Source organism: Brienomyrus brachyistius, chromosome 4 (genome assembly GCF_023856365.1).
Source record: "Brienomyrus brachyistius isolate T26 chromosome 4, BBRACH_0.4, whole genome shotgun sequence".
In the NCBI taxonomy this organism is placed as follows: Eukaryota; Metazoa; Chordata; class Actinopteri; order Osteoglossiformes; family Mormyridae; genus Brienomyrus; species Brienomyrus brachyistius.
In genome coordinates this window covers 6945197-6971580 of record NC_064536.1, presented here as the reverse complement: position 1 = coordinate 6971580, position 26384 = coordinate 6945197, and the positions used below count along the sequence as shown (strand labels likewise).

The 26384-nt window shown below is 46.6% G+C and overlaps 1 protein-coding gene across 4 annotated transcripts in view; it reads right to left on the bottom strand.

The window, feature by feature from the left end:
- Positions 1 to 26384, bottom strand: part of pde1cb (phosphodiesterase 1C, calmodulin-dependent b) — a 59813-nt gene continuing 33429 nt past the window's right edge. For 2 of the 4 annotated variants that reach the window (XM_049012230.1, XM_049012231.1), the window contains exons 4-18: positions 14073 to 14186; positions 13770 to 13952; positions 12480 to 12546; positions 11514 to 11630; positions 11160 to 11300; positions 9353 to 9453; positions 8111 to 8239; positions 7628 to 7729; positions 6920 to 7040; positions 4632 to 4713; positions 4368 to 4488; positions 3514 to 3689; positions 2014 to 2229; positions 749 to 799; positions 1 to 492 (exon numbers count right to left, since the gene is read on the bottom strand). In XM_049012230.1, coding sequence (XP_048868187.1) covers positions 476 to 492; positions 749 to 799; positions 2014 to 2229; positions 3514 to 3689; positions 4368 to 4488; positions 4632 to 4713; positions 6920 to 7040; positions 7628 to 7729; positions 8111 to 8239; positions 9353 to 9453; positions 11160 to 11300; positions 11514 to 11630; positions 12480 to 12546; positions 13770 to 13952; positions 14073 to 14186 — 1738 coding nt within the window. In that variant the 3' untranslated portion in view covers positions 1 to 475. The remainder of the gene's footprint in view (positions 493 to 748; positions 800 to 2013; positions 2230 to 3513; positions 3690 to 4367; positions 4489 to 4631; positions 4714 to 6919; positions 7041 to 7627; positions 7730 to 8110; positions 8240 to 9352; positions 9454 to 11159; positions 11301 to 11513; positions 11631 to 12479; positions 12547 to 13769; positions 13953 to 14072; positions 14187 to 26384) is intronic. The other 2 variants (XM_049012233.1, XM_049012234.1) reach the window with 1 other exon arrangement.

The window sequence follows — 26384 nt, the reverse complement described above, 5'->3', positions numbered from 1 at the left end:
GGAGATGGGGGGGGGGGGGGGGGCAGGCTTACATATAACAGGCATTATATCACAGGTATGTTGCAGTTCTTAACACAAAGAGCCAGTACTTCACTCACTTTATATTACGAAAAAGCATAATATTACTGGTGATAGACGTCACTCATCAGCAATAAATGATAAAATGAGTTTATAAAATAAGAAATAATAAGTTACAGCAACCAAATGAAATAATAATAATAATAATAATAATAGTAACAGCAGGGAGCCTGGGGTGGTTGTTCCCATCGATCGCTCAGCATTGCTGAGTCCTACAGAGACTGCACTCCTTGGTGCCTTAACCGTCTCCGTCTCACGGGTTGCCGTGCCGATTCTGGCGGCTTTTCTAAATGCCTGTAGTCATCGGTTACCGAATGGCAGGAGGGAGGGAGAAGTACTTGGGGGTTTGGAGATGAGCAGTCTGTCTTGCGAGGGGGGGAGGGACCCAGGTCCCCCCTCATTCTGGTTCGGGATCTGTGGGGAAAGACGACAGGGTCACTGTGGGTTCCCAACTCGGTTCACTGCAGTGAGGATCCCCATCAATAAGGTGCTCCCATACTCTGCTCCCATACTCTGTTGCAATGCGGCAGTGCTACCGACGTTACACACAGAGCACTGGGCTTTGGGCCACAAAATAATTTCAAGACTAAATATCATCAACAAAACTATCCAGGCAGAAAACTATTCCTATGACAGTATTGTCAGTTTGGCAAATTAGGCTTTTCATTACCGGTTGATCTGTCCTCTGTAGTCGGAGAGTTGGGTTTCTCTTGAATTTCTCCTAAAATTTGAGAAAATAAATGATTATTTGTGCAGAAATACGTAGAACGTAGCGTGATTGTGGTAAACAGGAAAACAAACTTCTTTTTAAAATCACTGATAACGAATTTGTCACAATATTATTGTTATGGTATTAATCAGCCACTAGGGGGAAACCATGTCCTACAAATCAACGCTTCAACAGACACTGCCTTACGTAAAAAATTGAATGACAAACTTAATCTTCTTTAATTTTATATTTAACATTAAGATTTATCAAGTATAAAGTTCACATTACTGACAATGTCACATATACATAGATTGTACTAAACATTCTCCATATAGCCCGATGTAGGCTGAATCCCGAGCCTTCAACTGTGTAACCGTTGTGTAACCTAAACCGTTGCTTGGGAGACGCGCGACTTTATCGATCTAACTATCAGTCCTCACTAGTGTTGCCACTTTCGATCTGATGAAATAAGGTAGGTCGCCCCCTACCCCCCTTTATCCACAACGATGAAATGTGCGAGGAGAAATGATTGATTGTGTGGTCTAAAAATACAAGACAAATCGCACCCAACATTGGTTCAAAACATCAAACAGCATTTTATTTAATCGTGTAATATAAATGGACAGGTGCAAACGCTAATCTTAACATTTCTTAAAAAAACCCCAAAAAACTTAATTTCACTGCTGCACTGATGTGTTCCTTTTGCACAATAAACAACTGAACAAAAAATACGCGTTCTCTTTTACAGTAACCCTACATACATGGGATTGGCTACAATAAACAAGCATTTACATACAGTATTTACAATCGAAGTACTGTAAACTCTTGCCTCTTTCACTTAGAGTATACCAATTCCTTGTCCATAAACCTAAAAGAAATAATGGAAAACAAGCGAGTTTATTTTGCCTGATGGCTGAACTCACGTTTTGACTGGTTAGGTTTCAAAATGTGTCATATCCCATAAATATCAAATCAACCGCTGAATAAAAGGTATGAGAAATACATTGAAGTCTATTTGTTAGTGATGCAAAAAAAAAAATCATTTGCTTCACTGAAGATTTTTATATAATTGTTTTTTGAACAACGGCACTTCTTTGGTTTCACGTGGTTATTTTGCTCTGTGACATGAATGTTACATTTTTTCTTTTATTATTTTTTGATGAAGCCCTGCTTCAACTGTCGTCTTAAAAAAAAACGTCACGGGTACACACCATCCATAAACATACCGTTGTCTGTCCGCTGCGTCGGATCTGGGTTGTCAGTGTCCATGTGGTTCTTGGCAGTTCTGTCCGGTGGTCTGTTCAGCTCTCGGTTCTGGAGCTTCTGGCCAACCAGCCCAGGCTGGGTTGCCTGGGATTCCTCCTCTGTCTCATGTCTGACTTCCTCTTCAACCCCATGCCTAGCCTCCTCCTCTGCTTCACGCTTGGTCTTCTCCTCCAGGTCTAACAGAATATTGAGTCACGTTAGGGAACATAATATAATTTCCTGTCCTGGCCACCAGAGGGAGCTGGGAGGCAATTTCAGATTTTCACTGCCTAATTAGTAGAGTGCCTACACTTGTGCCTAGCTGGTTCCCCTGCTTAAGTTGTACCCGATTCTGCCCTTGTTTCCAAGTCATGGGATTATCTGCTTCAGGGTTGGAAGCTTCAGGGTTGTGTGTAGATGTGTTTTTATTTTGGTTTTGGCCTCGGAGGATTTGGTCTTTGCATTTCTGTATCTTTGATAGGAAGAAAGTCAACAGAAGGTTGAATTACACCTCGGCCTCCCTGGATTCTTTGGAAACTGGGCTGCTACTCAGCTGGGTCCGCTGGATACTCCATCAGATGGAATTTTCCAGAAAGCCGCCTGAGACGCAAACAGCTTCGCCAAGGAGTTTTATGGGAATCGCTGTTCCTTTCCAGCCTGTTTACCACCTAATCCCCAGAAGATGATTTTATGATTTCCCCCCCCCCCCACTCATATTTTTACAGATAAGATAGATACTACTTTAGATTCTTATAGGGCTTCTCTGGAGAGACATAGAACAACCTCACACAGCTGAAAAAAATTCTGGGATCACGTGCAGGATGATTGTGTCTCCCTCAGCAGAACATTAAATGCAGTGCTGTCTGTTATTGTATTTTATTCACACATGTCGCCTCAGATCTATAGACCCGTGAAGGTCTCTGGAATGAGTTATTTTACGTAAATGAAATGGTCAAACCATGTAATTTTCTGGGGAGGCGGTGGCTGTTGAGTATGAGGATTTATTATTACAGTGGCTCTGTGGCAGATACCAGGTGTTGAGTGGGGGGGGGGGTGTTTCTTAAAGATCTGGATCAATTGGCTCTGTGGTCTATAATAGCTACACTACTGTGGATTCATTACCCACAAGCCCCTGAAGTGCTTAGAAACATTTATAATTGTTTTGAAAGGCCTGATTCTCAGTGACCCTACAAAGTGAGAATTCCTGACCTCACCATGTTGCGCTAGATCATGGGGCGATAGCAGGGAAGTGGATCCCTCACATACATGTAGCCACATGCATGCTTTATATGTGTTCTCAGCTGAGTTGACATACTCTTAAACTACTCAGTTGGACTCAATTTCCCATAATGCACTGGTAACCACCATTATGGCGGCTTGCAACGCTCACAATACACAAGAGAAATGAAGTTCTCTCCACCTCAGCGTGCATTCTGCCCCCTGCTGTTCATCCCCCCTGGCACAGCCCAGCCCCAGAGCACCTTTGGCTGCCTGGGCCTGCCACTTCTCCCGGTTCTGGGCCACCTCGACGCTCCACAGGGATTTGAAGATCTTGAGGTCGACACTGAGCAGGGAGCAGTTTAGGGACGTGCCCCCGTCGGAACCGGTGGTCTTTGCGGTGTATCGCTTCGCATCGGCAGAATTGATGCTGTTAAGACTGTGGGGGGGGGTGAGGGGTGGGGGAGGAGGAAGCAGGTATGAGGCAATATGGGACGTGTGCAGAAAGTCCTGCTGCAAGGCTTCCATGCAGAGCCGTGGAATTTGCGTCGCTATAATGCGATAGCAGCAGATGCGGAGCAAAACCACCAGCATCACCCACTGAGGCCTTAGTGGCCTGTCATCAGCGCATGGCAATGACCCCCATGGCCCCCACTTCCATCCTGTAGATGTCAAAGTTCAGCTTCTGATTTACGGGGCAGGGGGAACCTGTTGGGGGCCTGATTAAGACGAGGGAAACCGCAGGTGCTCGTCAGAGAGGTGGTGGTTGGGATCACAGGCATGGGGCGCCATGATGGATGAGACAAAGGTGTACAGACACATACGGGCGGCCCGTAGGCAACCAGGGATGACAAAGCAGAAGCTATCAAAGATACGGATGTGACATACTGATGTGAGGGGAAAACATCTGGAGGTTTGTGTGCCTGAGGTGAAGATTTAGGAACTGACAAGCTTTGCCGACAATTTCCCCGCTATGGGAATGAAGAATTCCAGGAATTACAAATACGTTTTTTTGACTTTCAGAGAACAGGCGGAGGGCCGAAACAGGTACCCACAAATCATAACTGTTAGGGGGTCGGGGAAGAGTTACTGGAGGGGCTGACAGGTCGTGGCCAACCTGGAGCGACGGAATCCTGCCAGACCCGAGTGCGAGGCCTCGTCGATGAGCGGCGTGACGATATTCTCTGCCATGTCCGTCAGCACAGTGAATGTGGGAACCACGATAAAGTCGATGAACCCTGAGGGGGGCGAGGGGGGGCGGTGACATCACCGAGGCGACACAAGAACATGGTACTTATTGTCCTCTAAACCGACAGCAGTTGTGGAATCCGTTGTAATATTTATCGTTCAGTTATTAGCATGGACCAGGGAGGGCACTCACCAATCTGGGACTGGGCCACCATGGTGGACTTGCGGTCACACAGCGGGGAGAAGGGCAGTCCAAGCTCCGCCTCCTTATCGCCCTGGTGACACAGAACTTGTCGTCACCAAGGTAATGGATGATGAGTACATTGAGCCAATGAGCAACCAGAAGCTACGTGTCGCTGCTCTGAATCGCAGCCAAATTACGCTAATCTGCTTGGTTACTTAAGCCATTACTGTAATCCGTTTCACCGCTGAAAGCTAGCTGTACTGCGTTACCCAACGCTAACCTAGATCTGTCAGTGGGCTATCCACTCCTAACTACCTAGCTAAATTACCCAAACTGCACTCTGATGTAAAGTGCTAGATATGATCCTTTACTGAAAAGGATTCCTGTGCTGTTTTTGTAGTTCCCAGCATACAGTATAGATCCTAGCAGCCTCGGTAAGGGGCCTACTGGTGATGCAGCTAGTTCTTGGTGAGTATGAGGCTAACCATAGGCTGTCCTCGGTGAATTAGCTACACTGCTGTCAGAAGTGGGACAAGAATGTATATGGAGAGTAGATGAAGCATTATGTTCCCCTAAGGCTGAATCCATTCTCATATCAATCAGTCATTTGTCATCGAGGTCACTGAAGCCTTTTACCATCTCAGAAGCCTTGCCAAGGGGGTGTTAGGGGGACACTACCTTCGGTACTGGGTTTTGAGTTTCACCATATCCTCCCTACGCAGACCTACTGTAATAATAAACCTTTAGTTAATAGTAACATCACAGTTTGGTACAAAACTAAATCGAAACTAATAGCGGCAAAGCATTAAGGCTAGCATCTTGTCAGGATTATTCCCTGCCTGGCCAGCAGGTGTCGCTGCTCACCCCTTTCCTAGTGTTTGAGTCCTTTGTAAATATGTCCATCTCCTGCGTCTTGTTGTTCCCGGCCCTAGTGTTTGATTGTGATTGGCCCACACCTGTCCCTTGTCTTACCCTCGTTATCTGTGTATGTATGTGCCACCCATGCACTTGTGCCTCAGTTAGTTATTGTGTGTGTTTGTAGTTGATGTTGACCTATTTTTGCTGCTGTTTGCTATGGTTGTTCCCGTGTTGCTCCCTGCCTTAGTTTTGTCATTTACCTACTTTGTTTTTCGCCCCTTGTTTTGTGAGCCACAACGTGTATCGTCTGTCCTTCGTCATGCTCATCCATAAAATATCTAAGTGCTCGCAAGACAGTTGAATTCCCCAGGTGATGTCTGCCACCATTTTCTTGCGTATCAAGTCATCGGAATCAAACTCTGGTCGATTCCTCTTACACCGACGACCGTAAAGGCTTGAATTTTATAGAAGGCTGATTCAAGTCAAGTGGTTCTTATGTCTGCATGTCGATGATCTCAGAAAGATCCCGGGAGCTGTTTTGATAATGAGCTTTTCACAGCTGCAGTTTAATGACCACGCACCTTCAAAGACGTTTACATCATTGCAAACAGCCATGCTATAAAATAATCATTATTAAAGGTAGGCCAGTGACATTTGTTGTTGTGGCATTTTCTATTAATTTGATCGATGGCATGTCAAATGAATGTTAAGCCTTGGGACAAGCTACCTTTACAAGGCAAACGCTTTTTTTGCGATTTTGGATGAAGGTTGTTGATGAAGTGAGAAGGCACGTTGGCTCGCATGCACGGAATGCTGTGAACGATTCTGGAATCTTCCCCCTGCCTGCCACTCACAACAGCTGCCATTGGCTGGCATTCGCAGCAAGGCTCTTAAGACCAAAACTGTTTTATGAATGGTCATGTTTTTGCAGCCTGGCAGCATAAAGGAGGCTGAAAAAAAATTGCCCATATGAGATGTACCTGCACCCGCAATCACTACAATCTGATTGGTTATCTCTCTGAATCAATCCTTGTTCCTTCTGCCCTCAGAACATTATTTGTGTGAGTAAAACTCAAACGAGTGAAAAAAATCACCTCACACCAGAGAGGAAGAAAGCAGTGGCAGAAATGTATCGCCAATTATTTAAAAATGTGAGGGAGTTTCCTGCTTAGAGGGCAGAATGGTGGGTATATTAAAAATTCACAAGGTCAGTCGAGAGGCAGCTGTGCAGAGAATTCTATTTCAGGTGAGACAGGACACACGTACTGCGAATAGAAGGGGACTGGGCTAGTCTGTGTATGTAAATACACAGGGTGAGACTGAGCGGGTGATTGACGTACGGCTGAATGTGATGTGTCATTCCGTAACTGGTGAGCAAGCAGCGGGCCATGTGGGCCCAGGGCCGCGTAAACAAACGTCAGGTGGCTGCGCGATCTCACCTGCCTGAAGAACTCCTCCAGCAGGGACATGGTCCAGCGATGATGCAGGTCCCAGTGTTTGGCTGGGTGGCTGATGTCAGCAGTGTGCAGCAACAGAGATAAGGCTTTGGGCTTGTCGATCCTGTAAGGGAGGGCGGCAAAAAAAACACGGGCAGATGCTCCGAGCTGTGATCAGATCTCCTGAGTTTATGGAATGTTCCCGTAATGTTCCTGTAATGTTCCTGTAATGTTCCTGTCCTTCCTTCACCTCCCGCTGCTCGGACTAAGTGGCATTGTTTTGTCTTGTTTGGGTAAAAGCTCATTTTCTCCACCCCCCCCTGCCCCCATCCACCTTTCACTGCACCCCAGGCAGCCATTGCTTCTGCGGTGCTGTTTGCTGGAGTCGCTGATTGAGGTTGCTCTCTGCCTGGCCCGGGGCTCTTCTAGCCAATCAGAGTGCGCCGTGTGGTCATGTGTATTACGGTCACGTCCCCGGACATCTGGGCATTTAGATGGCAGTGGCGGCGGAGCATAACCCAGAAGATTTATAGCTCAAAGATATATAAATCAAAGGGGCTCAGATCCTGTATTTGTTTGGGGCAGAGCTGCGTTTATTCATGGGGAAGGGCGATTTAGGCGTTTTATACAGCTACTCTGGAAATCCAGAAAGAAAATGTGTATGAGCTGATATCTGGTTTTGAGATTCGGTGGCTCTGATGGTGAACTGACCCTTCGGGTTGTTGCAGGGAGTTCTTCATGGCTTTGACCTGCTGGAAGTGGCAGGACATGTCTGTGGCCAGGACCATCTCCACCACCAGGGCCCTCAGCTCTCTATGGCAGGATGGGAGAAGAGGGTATCCTCAGATCAACTTTGTGGGTCAAAACAGACTGCCACTGTTTCAAGTCCACTGAGGAGTCCTGCTGTTGGACCATCGAGAAGGTCTTTTAAAGTACACATCCATCCAAGTAAAAATAACATGTCTGTTTTCTCTAAACCAGCAATCAAGGTGATGATTATGGTTGCTAAGAAACGTAATAATAATAATAATAAAAAGACGGTCCTTTGTGTCAGATTTTGCTTTACGTTTGATCGTTATCGCTGTCTAATCTTTTCTCTAAACATGAAAAAATCATGTTTCATGACCCACTGACCGAAAACATGAAATGACCCCCATCGGAGGTGAGTCACGCCCGGCCTCTCCATATGCTCACCTCCAGTCATCCTTCGATAAATTGTACAGGATGTTCATTTCGTCGTCGTCCTGTAGGAGGCGGTATGCCGCACTTACATGGTGGCTTTCGAGCACTGCCCTGTCATTGTACAATATGGCAGTGTCTGATCTGTAATTAAAAACAAAAAACAGCAAATATTAGCGATATTCTGTGATATACAGTACTGTGTAAAAGTCTCAGGCAGTCAGGAAAAATGCTAAAAGCTATTTAACTGGGTTGTAAGTGCACATTTGCTAAGAACAAAAATCACAATTTAACATTGGGACCTATGTAAAATAAGACTAACACAATAAAAACGAACATGAACTTCTATTCTCCAAAAGGTTACCGGTACCTTGTTGGATGGCTAGATGAACAGACCTCTTCTCAGGGGCACCCCAGAGGATTAAATGCCATTAAATTTCCCCACCAGCTCAAATAATTAATTCAATGAGTTATTGATTAGCCAAACATGGCGTGATATTGGTCAAGTCAAAAAAATACATGGGTCTATTGGATGGTTGCTGAACAGATTGAGGTGACTCCAAGTGAGATTTTGAAATGACTACGTCGACAGACTTCGACAGACATGACATAATAATTTTACACCAACATAAAGATAATTTAAACATAATTTTCTTTGACTGCCTTTTTCACAATACTGTACAGTATATGTCACTGTTGTTTTGAACACATTCCATTGTACACTTTGCATTTCATTTTTCATGTCATATAAACCTATGACTGGTTGTCAGGTGACCTGGGGCTTTTGTATTGCTCAGTTCCGCCCGTCGCTCGTCCTGAATGATTTGTGTAAATTGGTGCTTTGTTTCGTCTCGGCCCAGTAACCCAGATCCTGACTGACGCCAGAGTCAATCCCGGTAATCTTTCCACACCATCGTTTTCCCCGTTTGGCTCTGCTGCTTCCGCGTCGTGTCTGCTTATCATTTTGCCCGTGTGTATAAATGGTGCCACTGTTCAGCTCATATCAGCCCAGGATGGGTTGTTGTTTCTGGGGGCACTGCACCAAAAGTCAGTAATGTAGTGTCTGTTTGTGGCCAAAAGGGGGCGCTATGAAAATACATGGTTTGAGTGGTGGTAAACAACACTGCTGAGCCCAGCTCGGCTCTAATATTATACTTTGACTCTTAGGTGCCCCCCGCAGTTGACAGAAATAAACATCAATGGGTCCTTCCCACCTCTCCCACCACACCCCCCTTCCCACATGGACGCGCCCCTTACCTGGTCTGTATGTGGAAGTTGTTGGTGGTCCCGGTGTGCTCGTAGTCGTGGATGGCCGCGGCGAAGATCATCGCGAATATCTCCAGCTCCGTGAGCCAGTGCTGGAGGGTGAAGGTGCGGAGGGAGAGAGAAATAAAGCAGAGGGCAAGGAAGAGACAGAAACGAAGGAGAGGACGGAGGTGGTGAAGTCGGCCCTAAGTGCCATGTGTCTGCGTCCCCCCTGCTTTTCCCGTCGGTCATAGTCCTGCACATAAGATGTTACATCAGGGGCGGAGTTACAGGGCACTGGTCCCAGCTGAAAGCTGATTGGCCCACAGAGTGCCCCCTCTCTCTCAGTTACCAATTCGAAGTTTTTCATTGGTTAATGACAAGGTTGGCCCTCTATGTTTGAATTTCTGCCTTCCTTATACCCCCACCTCACAAAAATCTTGAGTCACCCCTGGCCAGCAGACAGTGAGGGTCGACCTCAACTCCGAATCAGCTACAGGAGGCCCGTGTCCCATCAGTGCCGAGATCAGGAGAAGCGTGAGATTACGCAGAGTGAATTCGCAGTGTTTTCTATGAGGACAAGTGGCATTAACTGGGATGACAGTGACAAATCGACTGATAAGAAGGGCCCCTGCATGGCTGGGAATGATGCGCGCCGGCTCCCCCTGTTGATTTGATACGCCATGACGGATGCCGCCTCCCAGCCCGTAATGCAATAGCACTGAAGGTTAAGCCCATAAAAACATATTGGAGGAACAAGTTGCTGTTGTAACATTTTTTTCCATGATAAAATGAAATGAGAGATTTAAAAAAATGCTTCGTGCCTTTTATAAATGGCTCGAGGCTGCAGGACAATGATTGTGGACCTGTATTAAATTAGCCTTTTTCTGACATTTCTCAATGATCATGGTTCTTCCACTCCTACTTGGGGGGGGGGGGGGGGGTTCCATCTCCGAATCTGTGCAGCATCATTAAGAATAAACACCCTAACTGAGACATCTTACACAATGAATGCGCCACATGTCTGTGCCAGTTAAAATTGGGCACGTTTTTCATGGATACTGAACGACAGTGAGCATTACAGTACGTTGGTTTTAGAAGCCAGTGAGTTGCACTGCAATCAGTGGCAGGAGTCAAAAAATACATTCATTAAATATTTTTTTTTTAAGTCACGGCAAACAGATTGATGTGAAAGTGGCAGCCGGAAGATCAATGTGCTCCCAGGACAGGGTGAGTACCTCTCAGTGAGCTACCCTACCCTGTCACTGTAAATCCAGACATGGGGTGCAGGGGTGGGGGGGGGGGGGGGCATGGGTTAGATCAGTAACGAATGATATGAAATCAATAGCTGTGCCCTCAAATGCCTCCCCTCCCCCCCAGGAACCGCAACTTTCTCTGCTGTGCCCCACACAGTCTCACGACCCATTCTGTCTTGGACAAACGTCTGTCAGAGTGCTGCAGTGCTGTACTGGGGAGATAAGGCACTGAAATCCCTTGTAAAGAGGCGCGATGTGCTCTAGATGTCTTTGTATTTTTCAGTAAAAGCACAAATCTGTCGTGTCCAAAGCCATTATGGCACCATCTATCAAACCGTACAACAGACAGCTGGAGATACAACTCAGCAGTGAGCTCTCACCGCATTGTGGGTAGATTCCTGGTGGAACATCAGCAGAAATCTTTAGTGGTATCAGTACTGGACTGTGGTACAATTCCTGGCTGTGATTGTGAATGAACATGTGACCCGGCACTGCACTGTACCACCATCAGGCTTCCCATGATGCCTTGCTGTGTCTGAGTATTCGACTGGCCGTGTACTAACCACCATCCCCGTCTTCAGCAGAAGGTAGTGCACCGTCTGAGTTACGTCGGCGGCGTGTATCAGGTTGTGATACGGGTTCTTGTGTTTGCTGTAGCCCACCTCCAACGCCTCCACGAAGGACACCAGGGCAGAGATGGGGATCTGCAGTTAGGAGGACAGGAGGGGAGAGCCCAGGGTGAGAAGCAGGCCACTGGAACCCTGCTTACCCAACGCAACCCAGAAAAAATGGTTTGGGTTCATCTTAAATGCAATCTTTTTTTTTTTTTTTGATACAGATGGAGATTATCCAGTAGCTTCTTCTTGTTTTGATATCGAAACATGACATTTGAAAATGTAGATAAAAGTTTTGCTTACCTTAAAGCGGTTGATCAGGTCATATCTTGTGAGCAAGTCATAAAATATGAATTTTAATGCATGGTCACTGCTGGCATCGTTCAGGCTGAACACATCGAATGACCACTTGTCAGTGTTCTGTTGGAACAGAAGAGGAGTTCATTTTACTGTTTGGGATGACAAATGGATCCTACATCCATTTTTTTTACATTCATAAGCTTTCATTTATTTTTATTGTGTGGCTGCAATCAGAAGGTCGCTGGTTCAAATCCCATGATTTCATTGTTGGACCCTTAACCCCAGCTGCTTCAGGAATTGTCTGATACTGCTTTCTTAGTTGAATGCCACTTTGAATTAAAGTGTTTAATGAATGTAAATGTATATTGATTATATAGTGTGTGTATATATATATATTGATTATATAGTGTGTGTGTATATATATATATGTATATATATATATAATGATTTCTGTTATTTCCCCTTTGGTGGGATCCCCCAATAAATCCAACTAAAACCAAAAGAGTTTATAAGTCAGTGTGGACTGGTATATACTGGTGGCTTTTGGGTGTTCTGGTGTTTTTCTAGCAACAGAAGAAATATACCTCTTCTATCACAGATTATTAAATGGGTTCATTTGATTAAAATCCCATCTGAGGACCTGGTTCTACACAGTAAGGCTTGGTTTTGCTGAGTGAGGATGACATGTTAAGCTCAGGAGTTTGCATGGCATGATCTGAGTTGCGTGTCCAGGGAGCACGTGAGCCGCACAACATCAATGAGCACACAGATGAGCATGTATGTAACGGGCCTCTGAGCACAGAAACGCAATCAGGCTCTTTAAGGGACAGGCCAGTCGTGTAACATGCATTACATGCACACGTGCCGTGTGAAGCTACATGCTACGTATGGCTGAATATAAGGCCTATTGTAAAGGCAGGCTAGCACTCAGTGGCTCTGTGTGGCTGTGACCGAGTTGGGACTGAATACCTTAAGGACAGCTATGACGGAGGTGGGGTAACTCAGGCCCACCATGTTTGAGGTTCGCCTGTACATCCTGTTTGGGGGGAGATAAGACCAGGGACAGTTAGGGAAAGTTGGGGAGAACCAGGGACAGTGAGGGGCAGCTGGGGACAGTCAGGGAGATATAGGGACCGTCAGAGATAGTCAGATACAGTCAGGGAAAGGCATAGAGAGCCAGGGACAGTCAGATACAGTCAGGGAGAGCAGGGACAGTCAGATACAGTCAGGGAGAACAGGGACAGTCAGATACAGTCAGATACAGTCAGGGAGATTCAGGGACAGTCAGATACAGTCAGGGAGACCAGCGACAGTCAGATACAGTCAGGGAAAGGCATAGAGAGCCAGGGACAGTCAGGGAGATTCAGGGGCAGTCAGATACAGTCAGATACAGTCAGGGACAGTCAGAGACAGTCAGGGAGATTCAGGGGCAGTCAGATACACTCAGGGGGAACAGGGACAGTCAGATACAGTCAGATACAGTCAGGGAGAACAGGGACAGTCAGATACAGTCAGGGAGATTCAGGGACAGTCAGATACAGTCAGGGAGAACAGGGACAGTCAGATACAGTCAGGTAGAGCCAGGTACAGTCATGGAGATTCAGGGATAGTCGGATACATTCAGATACAGTCAGGGAGAACAGGAACAGTCAGATACAGTCAGGGAGAACAGGGACAGTCAGATACAGTCAGGGAGAGCCAGGGACAGTCATGGAGATTCAGGGACAGTCAGATACAGTCAGATACAGTCAGGGAGAGCAGGGACAGTCAGATACAGTCAGATACAGTCAGGGAGAGCAGGGACAGTCATTGACAGACTGGGACAGTTAGCAGGAGCCAGAGACAGTCAGGGACAGTCTGGTATTGTCCTCTCATCACATGCAGATGCTGAGCAATAGTGTCAAGGTGGACCGAAGAGCCTAGAACCCCTGGCATCACCACTATCTTAAATTAGCACATATTCTGCATAGTTTTTACATTTAATACACAGTTTTTATTTTTCCACAGAGAATCAGTTTTTCCATATATTCACTTAAATATGTTTAATCTTGTCTATGTAATGAATAATGAGTAATGAATCTGATGTAAACCATCATATACAAAACGAGGTAAACTTCGTAAATCTGAAAAAGAAAAACTGAAAATAGACAATGGAAATGGAGCTCTTAAAAATAAACATTATTGTAATTGCATAATTATAATTATCATATTACTTTTTCGGAGGCCTGAGTGTGACCGCACACGTGTATGTGGACCCACCTCTCCACGAATATCCCAGCCTGCACGGCATGTACGATGCTCCGAAATCGAGGCTTCTCCTCTGTCCGCCGCAGCATCAGGCCCATCTGCCGCGTAAAAGTGGACGCCAGCCAGTCCCGCACCTCCGATGGTACCGAGTCTGACTGGATGTCGCTGAGCTCGTCCTCTGTGTCCACCAGCCGCCTGCAGGGGGCGAGCCAGTGAATGTCAAAGAGACCTTTCAGGAGGACAGTTGGGACAAGACTGGGGGACAGAGAGATGTTACTGAAGATCCACAGCTTTTTATTGCTTGAATGAGGGTACCTGGTCTCCTCGATGTACACAGACTCCAGCACTGAGGCTGCATACTCCAGGTTCTTCTTCAGGTCCACAACAGAGGCCTCTCCCCTCTCCAGCTGCTTCACCAGACATCGCAGTCTGAAAGAGAGAGGACAGGAGCTTGGACCCAACAACCTACTGGCACGGACCAATATCCGACACAGCTGAACCAAACTGGGGGACCAATCAAACCAGCCGGGCAAGAATTATATCACATTTCAACTTAATCATGGGACTGTCATGTGATTAATGATGCCACATCCCTAGGAGTCATTTTGCTGTTGGACCTTAGAGAGCTTTAATTGAAAGCAACAGAATGCAGGGTTAGTCAGTGCTTCGGGCAATTGGGAGTTAAGGGCCTGGGCTTTGAACCGACTGCATTCTGATCACAGAAACAGACTCCTACCCCTCGGAGCTGCACAACAAAAAAACAAAAAAAAAACAGGTTAACAAAGGAAGTTACCCGGTGATACACAGTCCAAAGCATTGAAAGCACAAAACACCCAAAAAGGCAATATCAGAATATACTTTATTAATCTCTGTGGAGAAATCAGGTCATTTCTCTGTGTCCAATGTGGCTTTAATGAGTCACCGCAGTGGGCAGGCAAACACGCACCATGCTGTGTATTTATTTCTGCTGTTTATAAAAACGTGGCCCCTGTTAATCCCAGCAACGGGTATCTGTTAGTGCCACTCCCCACAGGCGCTCAGACTGCCCCCCGCCATGTAATGCTGAGGTGTTAATGCAGGCGCCCCACCCCCAGGTCCGCCGCAGACATGGGCTCGCTCAGAACCGAACCCCCCCGATTCCCATCGAACTCCCGGCTGCTCTAATCCAATCCAGTCCATTAGCTAAATATCCCCTTCTCTGTGTCCGCAGAGTAATTCCATTCCAGACTGTTGCCATGCTCGTCACGTTGCTGTAAACCTGCGGAGAGAGGATCACTGCGGTTCCTTCTGGAATATTCCGAGGCCCGCGTCCCCTGACGGGGAGCCAGGAGCACCTCCGTGCTGAGTCATTCCTGGCTGGCAGCATTCCATGCAGAGGAACGCCAAGAGGCATGGCCGATTTCACCGTAGCCTCTGGAAACTCAAGAAAATATGCCAGCTTGTCACGCACAAGCAGTGGGAGCGAACGACAGCCCGTCGATGATGGTCTTCAGGCACGGGCAGCGTGGAAGCGGCAGTTAGACTCTCCCTGAAGTGTCATTGTAGAAAGACATCCAACATTCCCGAGAACGACAGAAGCGCTTAGGTTTCAGCACTGGGGGGTCCTCGACCGGTTTGTACACGGACAAATGCATATGGGGGCAAACTCGTCTATGTCCATAGCAAAACATTTCGATTGAGAAAAAAAAAAAAACTGATGTTTTAAAAACAGAGCTGTGAATTTAAAATGTAATTAGTGACCTGGTTTCCTGTGATTAATCGCATTGATTGCAGATTAACATTTATAGTCATAAATAGTTACAAAATGAATTCTCAGATTAATGTAAAATGAACCCAAAGTACATTTTAATATTTCTTCAACGTTTTACCTTGTGATGTATAGATTGGCCATTTTCAGTTTTCGTCGCACTCTTCAGGCTATGCTTTCAATACCATGTCCGTGGTAGAAATTGCATTTTGATAAAAATGTCCGTCCTAATTCCCCATAAAAATGACCCCCCCACTCAGCACACTCGCACAAGAAAGTGCCTTACCGCCCCTCACACACCCTGTTAGCTATCGAAGAGCCGACATATAATGATTGCATTTTCTATTCAATGGCAATTAATGGCACAACACGTTTTAAAATTGTAAATATAGGATAATTACTGGTAAATGCAAAAATATGTCACAGTTCCCCTGGATGAACTTGCATTAAGCTCATTATTACAGACACTTGTGGGCACTTTATATTTCCCAGGGCTGTTAAACTGTAGGTTATTTGTAATGCAAGCACTGAGTCTGGGGCCCCTGCCATGCTGCGGAAACTGAAGCTGCCCTCTTGTGGCCCTAAGTGGCGTTCAGCCGTTCCATAACGAAGACGGAATTGCGACCTTTCATTGAAACGGCTACGAATACTTCATGGACATTCCCTTTGTCGGCGCAGGGGCAATTCAAGCGCAAATTTACGTGAAGCTGCGGTCTGCGCGGAGAGCCTCCTGATGATTTGCAACCCTTGTTGCAATTCTGGAAGGCCTCCATAAGGGAGAGGGAGCCTCTTTTACAAGGAATCCTTTTTTTTATGTAAAGACCAATCACTCAGATGGAGTTCTTCAGAAACAAAGCAGCGATGTAATGTGAGGGAAAGTCAGGCTGGTATATTAGGTTATCGAGCCCTGATGGGACAGGCAGAGAGAAGAAAACCACCAGCAGCGTGTATGTGTGAGAGAGTGAGAGAGAGAGAGAGAGAGAGAGTGAGGGAGAGGGAGAGAGACTGCTGCAAGGGAAATGGTCCAAACTCCATTATTTCTCTGCCCAATCAACCACAGGTCCATTCCAGTTCATGCATTTTGAAGATTAATCTGTTTGCTAGAGCTGCATATACTGGAAGCTAACTGCTGTGTTCCAATGTCTGTGTGCATTATTAAAAACAAAATGGCATTTGTTAATAATAGATACTTTATGATTGTCAGGTTTAACATAGCCTAGTGGAGGCAGACATTCTACAATATTGAATATGTCATATAAACATTCTGGTTTTGGAAACACTCCACGAAAAAAAATGAAAAAAGGGAAATAACTAGCATTTGTTTTTCATTCCGGGAACTCCAGTTGTATCGGTAGAGTATGACAGTCTTAAATATTAAATGAGACACTTGCAGTCAGTCATCCAGAAAAACGGGGGGCGCTGTTCAATATGAAACATGGGTTTATTGATCCCTGGGCATAGCCTGAAACTGGAGAGCGCTGGAGTGCAGTCATCGGCAGACTGAGTACCCCACAGTAAGCTGGTAACAGTAAGCTGGTAACCCCCCCCCAGGCTGGGCTTGCTCGGGTGCATCGGTCTTGTGACATGAATCTTTGCTTCGCTGTCAGTGATCCTCGCCTTCCCCGGGAATGAAACCACTCCAGCTGCTAATGGACTCCCCGACTGGGCCCGGAACCCAGATCTCAGTTCCCTGACGCCGTTTAACCCAAAGCGGCGGGCGAGAAAATCTGAGATCCGATTCTGCGGCTAGACAGCACCGAGCTGCCCTCAACCCGGCCGAGTGTCTGGCCGATTGACAGCCGAGCATGAGACGTGTCACCCATATGGCGGAGTGCATCTAAGGGACATCTTAGGGGGATGTGAGGGATGTGGTGTCACACACCAGCACTGCTGATGGCTTGGTGAGCTGACAGGCGCCCTCACACGGCCCCTGGGCACAGTAGGAGGGTAGTAAGGCACGTTGCTGGCCCCGTGCGGGGTCGGGGTGATTCGAGGTCCGCCTTATCTGTTTATGCCGCTTGGCTTCTCTTTACCTGCCTGGCGTCAGGCTCTCAGAGTAACAAGCAAAGGCTTCAGACTAAAACTGAGCATGTCACTGGGGAAAAACAGAGAGATATAGAGATTATAGTGAATTTTAGGAACAATAACAGAGTAGCTGGAGAACCTGCATCTGCTTTCATTCAGTTCTAGTTATTTAGCGGCAATAATTCGAAGTCTAGGCACAACTCTATATAAATATTCATATATGTTTGCGCATCAAATCCAAAGCAACGGGGGAAGTCATATAACGAGATCACATGACCAGGGGACAGCACATGTTTCCAGACATCCCACCTCTTCCGGAATTTCTGGGAGTCTCCCACAGCTCCCCGACACCCGCAAATGATGCACAGTATCCTGGAAGTCTGTCCTGCCACCGCAACCTCGCCCCAAATTTAACCACCACTATCTAGCCCAACCCTAGTTGGCAATATATGCATGGTATTACCGTAATACCACCCAAGCATTGGCCAGCCCCCCCGCCCTCCCGAATGCCCCTCATCTGCCTCCCTGAAATCAATATCCTTAAGGTGGGATGTCTGGTCTTCTGAGGAACCTTATCGTTTGCATGGTGGAGGCAATCAACACACTCTGCAATGTGACCCGACCTTGTCTATTCTGTCATCCCTCCAGTTCTCTCTCTCTCACACACACACACACACACACACACACACACAGACCCACACACACACACACACACACAGGTTTGTAATTACCATTCAGTTCTATGGGGAAAACTTGACGACCTTAACCATAAGTAACCAAACTAAATATGAGACTTTTGGCATTTTTAGTTTTTTGATTGCATTCACAGATCTTTGTGGGGACAGGTTTTATTACATAGTGGGGGACATTTGGTCCCCGCTATGTAATACAAACATAATCCATACACATACACACACAATTATCACCCCAGCTGCCTCATAGCTCAGCCAGACCCCTGGGCTCAGTAACTGTCCCAAATCACAGCTGATTTTAACCTGTCCGTTTAACACCCGCGTTCATCCTGATGCACTCGCAGTCGGTATCAGGTCAATGAGAGCCCGCTGTTCAGTGTCATGGGAAGAGGTGGATTGTGGGACTGTAGAGGACAGATTGAGCCCAGTGGTCTCGCTGCAATGATCTCCTCAAACTGCATGCGATCAATGAAGGGAATGAGATCCCATTAAAAGATTACAGTGTCCTAGAAAAGACCCAGATTGTGGCAGAAAAAGGGATGAAGGCAAGAAAAACGCTTCAGACTAACAAACAGCTCAACACCTTCATCCCTGACTGACAGCTGAAGACCGGAGATAAATACACAAACCACTGTGGTTTAAATCACCAGAATATAATAAGACGGCACTTTAAAATACAAATATTATCTGATGATTATGGTTTGCTTGTAATTATTCATTAGTTATCAGGGATAAACAGGTAGAGATGACTAAGACCAGAGATTCATTTGTTTCCCACACAATGTTCTCTCTTATTGCATAGCAGTTTGCATGCTCGCTAAATTACTTGTAAGAGTGATTCTCCCTCACAGCCAAGGGTGTGACTGGAGGGATACTTCAAAGGGGCAGGAATCCGCGACCTGGACCATCTGCCCGGCCTGAATCTCACCACACACCCAGGTTCAGAAGACATCCACTCTCAAGGCTGGCCTTCTGGGAAACATACCTGTCACTTCCATTCTCATTCAGACATCAATAGATTTATATAACATCCCATGACAGCAAGTCAATACGGAGATATTTTACTGTTCCTTGTTCTGAAGGAAGTGCCGGGATCTTCATCCGGCAGAGTGTTAAGGTGGCGTGTTAAGGCATCACGCCCTGTGGAGACATGCAATACCCTCGGCAAGTCTTATCACTGCAGGTTGCTACTAAATGCCTGAAAAGGGTTTATATATTCAGACCAACACAGTTTCAAAGCTCTCTATCCAAGAGACAGATCCTATGAAATCATCTCTTTAAATAATATTCCTTTCTGCCATATTCTGATATTGTTTTGAAATATTACTTTCTTAGTTAACGTCACAAAACATGACTTCATATATTAAGAATTTTTGAGGTCTGGACTGGAACTATACTATGTACATTTGTTGTACAAGCAGACAATCTCTGCAGCAGCAAGGCCACGCCCCATAGGCTCTAGACCAATCAGGCTTAGATATGGCCTGAGAAACCACTTTAAAGTGGTTCTGGAGAGCTGGAGGATGTGAGGTATTGGAATAATACAATGAAATAAAGTCTCAAATGGGGCACATTCAGCTGTGCTGTGTGCATCTCTGAAAAATCCCGAAAACACTATTAAAGACCGCATGTAACACACGTGTGAAAAGACATAGAAGTACCTATACAATGCAAAATAACAAATATATGGATAAACATGAATAAACAACAATGATTTCAAAGCATTTTTGTCAGCAGAGGTTAAATATCCTTCCCATTTTACACTTTAAATGATGAAGACTGGGAGAGACATTTTTCAGTTCACCCGAACAAGCGTGATGGATATTTCTTTGCCAGTGGCAAAGTTCCTGGTTTAGCTAATGGCTTTCCTTTGATTTATGTGTCCTTGTTTTAAATGCCCAAAGCATCCTTCAAGAGAAAGGGGTTGTATGGTCGCTTAAAAACACAGGTAAAATGAGCATCATTCGGAAAATGTACGGGGCCGAGGTAACGCGCTAATGCGACAATACATTACAACTCATGGCACATTAATAGCCTGTGGGAGCCATCGATGTTAAAATATTTAAAATTCAAGTCTTCAAAAGTCAAACACAGTTTTAAGGAGCAGGCCAATCTCCGATGCCTGAATTCAGTGGAGGAGTTTGACGTTAATAACCTGGAGGTCAGAAAGAACTTGCTAAGCAAGCAGCACTGTTACCCATGAGTCCATGACCTCAAACACAACGGCTGGTTACTACTTGGCATGTATTGAACTAGTAGCTCCACTCTTTTCACCTCTGAACTAATTAGCAGCTCTGGTTCACCTGGTACAGGTGTGCAGTTGATAAAAAGGGAAGGTGATAGAATCTGAGGCTAGATTTGCAATTGGGATTCATCATCGGTGTGCTTAGGGTGAAATCCGTATGACAAGACACAGATGCTCACACCATGATGCTTCGAGTAACCATCGGGCCTCACACAACTCCCAAGACAGCCGTGAAAGCTCAGGTACATTCTCACATCGCTGCCCTCCTGCACCAAATCCAGGTGCCCCACCATCCGAAAGGCATTCTAAGGGAGATGTTGACGAGCTGAAAAGATGGGCAAAAAAAGAAAAGGTGTCGGCCAGATGGCAAGAGCGTTCACCTGGAACAGCACCGAGGTCCAGCCGAAACTCCTGAACATAGTCCAGATGACAACTGTAACACTGGGGTCACACCCTACACTAATAAAGGCGGACAATGCTTCCCTTTGGTTACCACGGGGATCCTTATACAACAACTGCGGCGCCATGGTAACAATACACACATTAACATTCTGAAAAGCTCTGATGGATGGTAGTGAATAATACAATTCACCTATCAGGACCAAGTCAGGGTCAGGGGGGAGGCCCAGGTGATGTGGCTTTGTATTAGTTTATATTTATAGGATTAATGAGCTCATTAACACGTTCCCCGGGCTCGGACGTGACAGGTGAGAGCTTCCTAAATACGGCGACAGGGGATGTCATTCGGCAGGGAGCCTCAGACACGGAAACCTACTGGGAGATAGGTCACGCACAGGAGCATGTAGGGGAGGCGGGACACTTGCCTCAGCTAAAAGCTGATTGGCCCCCGCAATGCCCTCTCCCCGGTCACTCACCAACTCAAAACATATCATTGGGTAATAATAAGGTTGGCCCCATCGTACGAAGTATGGCCCCTCTTATGCCTCATCCTCGAATGGCCCCTGGTCAGACAAGCAAGATACACCTTCGACCCACAGCCAGGGTCCATACGCTCGATATTTGGGAGATGATCTTTGTTAACCATGACCCTGGACCGCGTCCACAAAGAAGCATCAGGTCTTCAAGATTCCCCATCCCTTTGTATGAGCAGCGGGGTCAGACCACTTCAACTCAGCCTTGAGGATCAATCATCTGCCCCCGCTACCTTCTCTGGAGTAAGTGCGGAAATGTATGAGCACACATACACACACAGATTCACGGACATAGACACACACACACCACTAGACAATGATATGAAGGAAGAAAGAGAGGACTGAGAATGGATAAGTATCTCACAGATGTTGACAATACTGAAGGATTCATGGTCTCCAGATCATTAAACCGCTGTTCTTGGGAACCCCCAGACAGTCCACCTTTTACATTTTACAGTAGTTCCCTGCCAGGATAGTATACATTTCCTACTGGGAGCTGAGAGAGAGCAAAAACGTGGACTTTCCGAGGGTCTCTGAGGACCAGGTTGAGAAACACTGTCTTAAACAGCTGAGTCTTGACAGTGTGGTCTTCAGGTCACAAGGTCGCGGCCTTAACTACCGCAGAGCCTGATGCCCCTCACCCTGAATAAAATCCACTTTAGAACTCACGGGACGACGCACGATTGGACGAGCCTGCACCCCTCTCCTCCCCCAGCTCTGACGCCATCTGGGATCACGTGTTAGTGTTTCACGTTAACGACAAACATAGTCCCTACGGCAACAGATGTTACGTAATGTGGAGCCATGTGTCGGCAAGCCCATGGATGTGACCAAGCGGTGGTGGACAGGGGTGGGAAGGCAAAGTGAGGTCCAGATGGGGGGATGGGGGGGGGGGGCATTACCCATTTAGATCATGCCTAAAATTATCATGGGAAAAATAGCCTCAGGCTTATAGGATATTTTATAAGAAACACATAAAACAATGGTACCACACACACAGATCGTCAGACTCCCTTTCAATGATGCAGATTCCTAGCAGATCTTATCTACTGGCTTTAGACCTACTGTAGATGCTGATATGGGGGCAGATGTATGTTATGGAGGTTTGCTGGATCCCCCCGCAGTACCCTCCGCTGGCCCCCTCTCCCCGCAGACACCCCCCATTCCCTCTCCCGCTCTTAAATGTCAGTCAAATGTAGCCATCTCCGGAAATCGGATTCCGAAAGGTCACCGCGGCAACGTATGCCTGTAGAGGTGAGAAGGCTGAGGCATGGCGCCCTCTCTGGCTCTGAAAGGACTCCGGGTGGAAGGAATCAGCCAAGATGGGGTTGGCAGGCGGGGGGATTGTGTGTGAAGAAGTGACCGCTATATCCCTGGAATCTCAGGTCGAGTGTTTGTTTTGGTTTTCTCTTCGATCAAAACTGGTAAATATACCACCTAAAAAAAAAAAAAAGAGCAGCGATACTCAAGTATATCGGCAGTCTGCTGGAAAATGGATGTCCGGAGCTCCCTGGGCCCAAAAGGTCACCGTCATTATCACCGTGCCCCCCCGTTTCACTTCAGAAATGTAATGTTCCCTAGCAACGAATTTTCGTTACGTCTGCAGAGGGAGCTGTCGTTCCAACATCAAGGTCAAGACAATCAAACCAAGAATGGATATAAAAATGTCCGATATGATTACCTTTCACAAACGCTGGATAATAAAGCCCGTTAATACCAGTGCTCGCAGTCTCCTCAGTCTGTTGAACGGAAAATACAACGCAGCCCTAGAGAGCAGGCTTTCTGAGTCAAACGTCCTCTTTCCAGTTTGTGCCACGATGAAGACACAATGTAGAGATGCATACCTTCTTCAGCTCTTCTGATCAGTCATAGAGACCATAGCAGCTCCTCACAGAGACCTCCGATCTCCTCCCAGCTTTTACACTTGTCCAAAATTATACAATACATGTTCTTCCAGAAATGCTTTCCTGGCCAGAAAACCTGGCACTGAGGCCAAGGGTCTCTGAGCCATTCCTCATCACAGACAGACCAAGGAGACAGTCATTATCCAATCAAACGGGAGCTTGATTGCCAATTAATTGTGAGTGCTACAGCTACGTTTTTTTTTTTTTTTTTTTTCGGAATTGATTTATTTCTGCCATTACCAAAACGTGTGATCACACAAATGTCGGATGGCTCCAGTTCAGCTCCAGAAAGCACAAATCCAGACCAAGGTTTTGTTTCAACCAACCAGTTGAGTATAAAGAGTCACAGTCACAGAGTACTCAACTGGTTGGCGCAAACAAACCCTTGGTCTGGATTCTGGATACTTCCTGGAGCTGAACTCTCCACCTCTTCTGGTCAGGGAGTCACTAAACACCAATCTCTGTTTTAATTATAACTAAAGTTTGGACACACTATTGTACACCCATTTTCCGCCAGGTTTCTCAGGACATTTTCTCACCAGGCCAGTGTTCTGGAAGGGCACATATATAGGAGATTCCTCCATACAGAAGATCTGACCTCCTTCCTCCTCGCCTTCGTTATAAATGATGAATATAAAACAAACAATCTTCTGAAAGGAGTACTTATTACAGCACAGGGGGGAGCCAGAGGCGGAGCGTAATCTTGCCAATTTCACTGTCCATTGGATCCAAGCTTTTGCATAAATAACAGATACACCAGTATTCAATCAGGACGCAGGCAGAATCCCGAAATTAGTGTGTCATTCTGATTGGTCGGAGCGTGGATCCGTCTACCTGGCAACGTCCCTGTCCCATGCTGTCTGTGTACCTGTGGTCCACATTAACCCAGAGAGGCTAATGGCATGCATGTGTAAGGTAGTTTGATAGCTGAGGCATTAGCACAGTGTCACACAGAGGCCCAAAGGCAGCAGAAAACAAGCTCAGTCCCCACGCAGAAACTGCTACTCCCCCGTCCGACTCTGATTACACTCTGATTACTACAGATCACTCATTAATTCGGCCTTTCCCCAGTCAATCACACAGTATCCCGGACAGGAAGGGGGGGGGGGGTCATTTAATCATCTATAAACCAAACACCAAACCGCTGGGGAAATTCCCGCTGTCAGTTAGGGAGCTGGGACTCACGCAACCCGGGTCAGAATTACGGCCGGAGCGTTTGTCTTAGGTTTGGATTTCTTAATGGGTCTTTAATCAGATGCTAATTTCTCAATTAGCCTCCTAATTTCTTACCCACCGAGACCTAATTAATGCGTGGCCGAGACTAAGTGACCCCCCCCCCCCCATCCCAGCAAGTTAGTAGCCCTCCCCCCTGGTGGATTAGACAGGGAGTGACGTAATGTCGTCCGCTAGACCTGCCTGACTGGGAACTGCAGGGGTGGAAAATGAGTCGAGCTTGGCGTGACGACTCCCTCGCTGGTCAGTGGCTGATTACCGAAGGTCATTGCTTATGGCAGGAGGGCGGGAAGGACATCCCACCCGGCCCCCCCCACCCCAGACCCCAACACACACCTCCATTGATTTGTCTAGGTTTTACATAAATTCCCCTCGTTCCCCGTGACGAGCTCTTGAAATCACCATGACGATTTTGGCGCGATGTCAGATGCACCTGGGCCTTGGCTTGGACTATCGCTGCAAATCTCTCCACCCCGCGGAAAGTAATTAAGATCCACAAACCCCATTCGGTGTTTTCTGTTGCAGCTGCATAGGTTTTTATTGAAAGGCGAGCTGTCAGTCATCAACCGGTTTAACCCAATGGGACCCGGAAAAGCAGCCAATGGGAAGCAGCCAATGGGAAGTGGATAAATCCAATCGGTGACTGACAGCTTACAATTATCCCACCCACTGTGTGCTTTAAAGCCTCATTTGTCCCGTCATTAGTCATAAGTCATTGTCTCAGTGTGTCAACTGACACACATACATGTCATTTCTACACAATGGCGACGCACTTCTCCTCTACACTGGTCGGGAGGCAGGATCTTTTTGAAATCCGGCTCCATGAATTTACGTAACTGCGAGAGACGCCCGCCAGCAGAACCGCCTAATGGACTAGGATGTATCAGGGGCAGGTTTTCCAGTTTGGACGTAACGGGGTTCCAGGCTGGGAGAGGAAGACACCACAGAGGTAAACATAAACAGTGAAACTTAACACCAAACGAAAGATAAGAGGAACAAGAGGAGAAGGATTGGGAACCAGTGCAGTGAGTTTTGCTCACCTGACTTTATGAACAGTGTCTACCATACATCCATACTTCCTTCCTTCCATCCATCCATCCATCCATCCATCCAACCATCCATTCCAACCACTTATCTTGGTCAAGGTTCTGTCGGCCTAAAGTATATTCCAGGCAGCAAAGGGCACTAAAACCTGCTGTTTTTCCTGCATATGTTTTCTATTTTTGGGCGATTTTCTACAGCAAATGGCCCTTAGATTGATGGATGGAAAAGCAGATTGGGGGGGTAACCTCAACTCTATGAAGCACGAGGGGCATTTCAAAAATGAAGAGGCCTACATCTGGCACACAGCAGCCTTGTAGTTCCCCTCACTTGCTAGGTTACAACCCCCCCCCCAGAGAAGTCCAACAGGAAATATCCCATCAGCCCCCAGAACTCGCAGTCTTGGCTGGGCGTTGTGCCCTAAAAATACAACAGCATTCACGATCACGAAAACAGCAACTTCCGACGACTATCTGAGTGAGAATTAAAATTTGATTCCCCGGGGTGAACCCTTTAAGTCGGGGTTATAAGGACGAGTGCAGTCAGCCTGATGCTGCTCGGTATCTGAGCAGCTTCGCCACAGGAAGCACACAGCGGCCCCACAGAAAGTCGATATCAGGCACATGGAGCATGGAGATGGGATAACTTATTTATAACCAAATTACCACCTCATTCCACTACAACATATTTCCATCAAAAAGGGATGATGTTTTTTTTGGGGGAGGGGGCAACGTTCCGAAAGACTCTGCGTGATGTCACTGCCCAGCTCCATCGATTCCCCCCCTCCCTCCATCTCCATCACCATGGA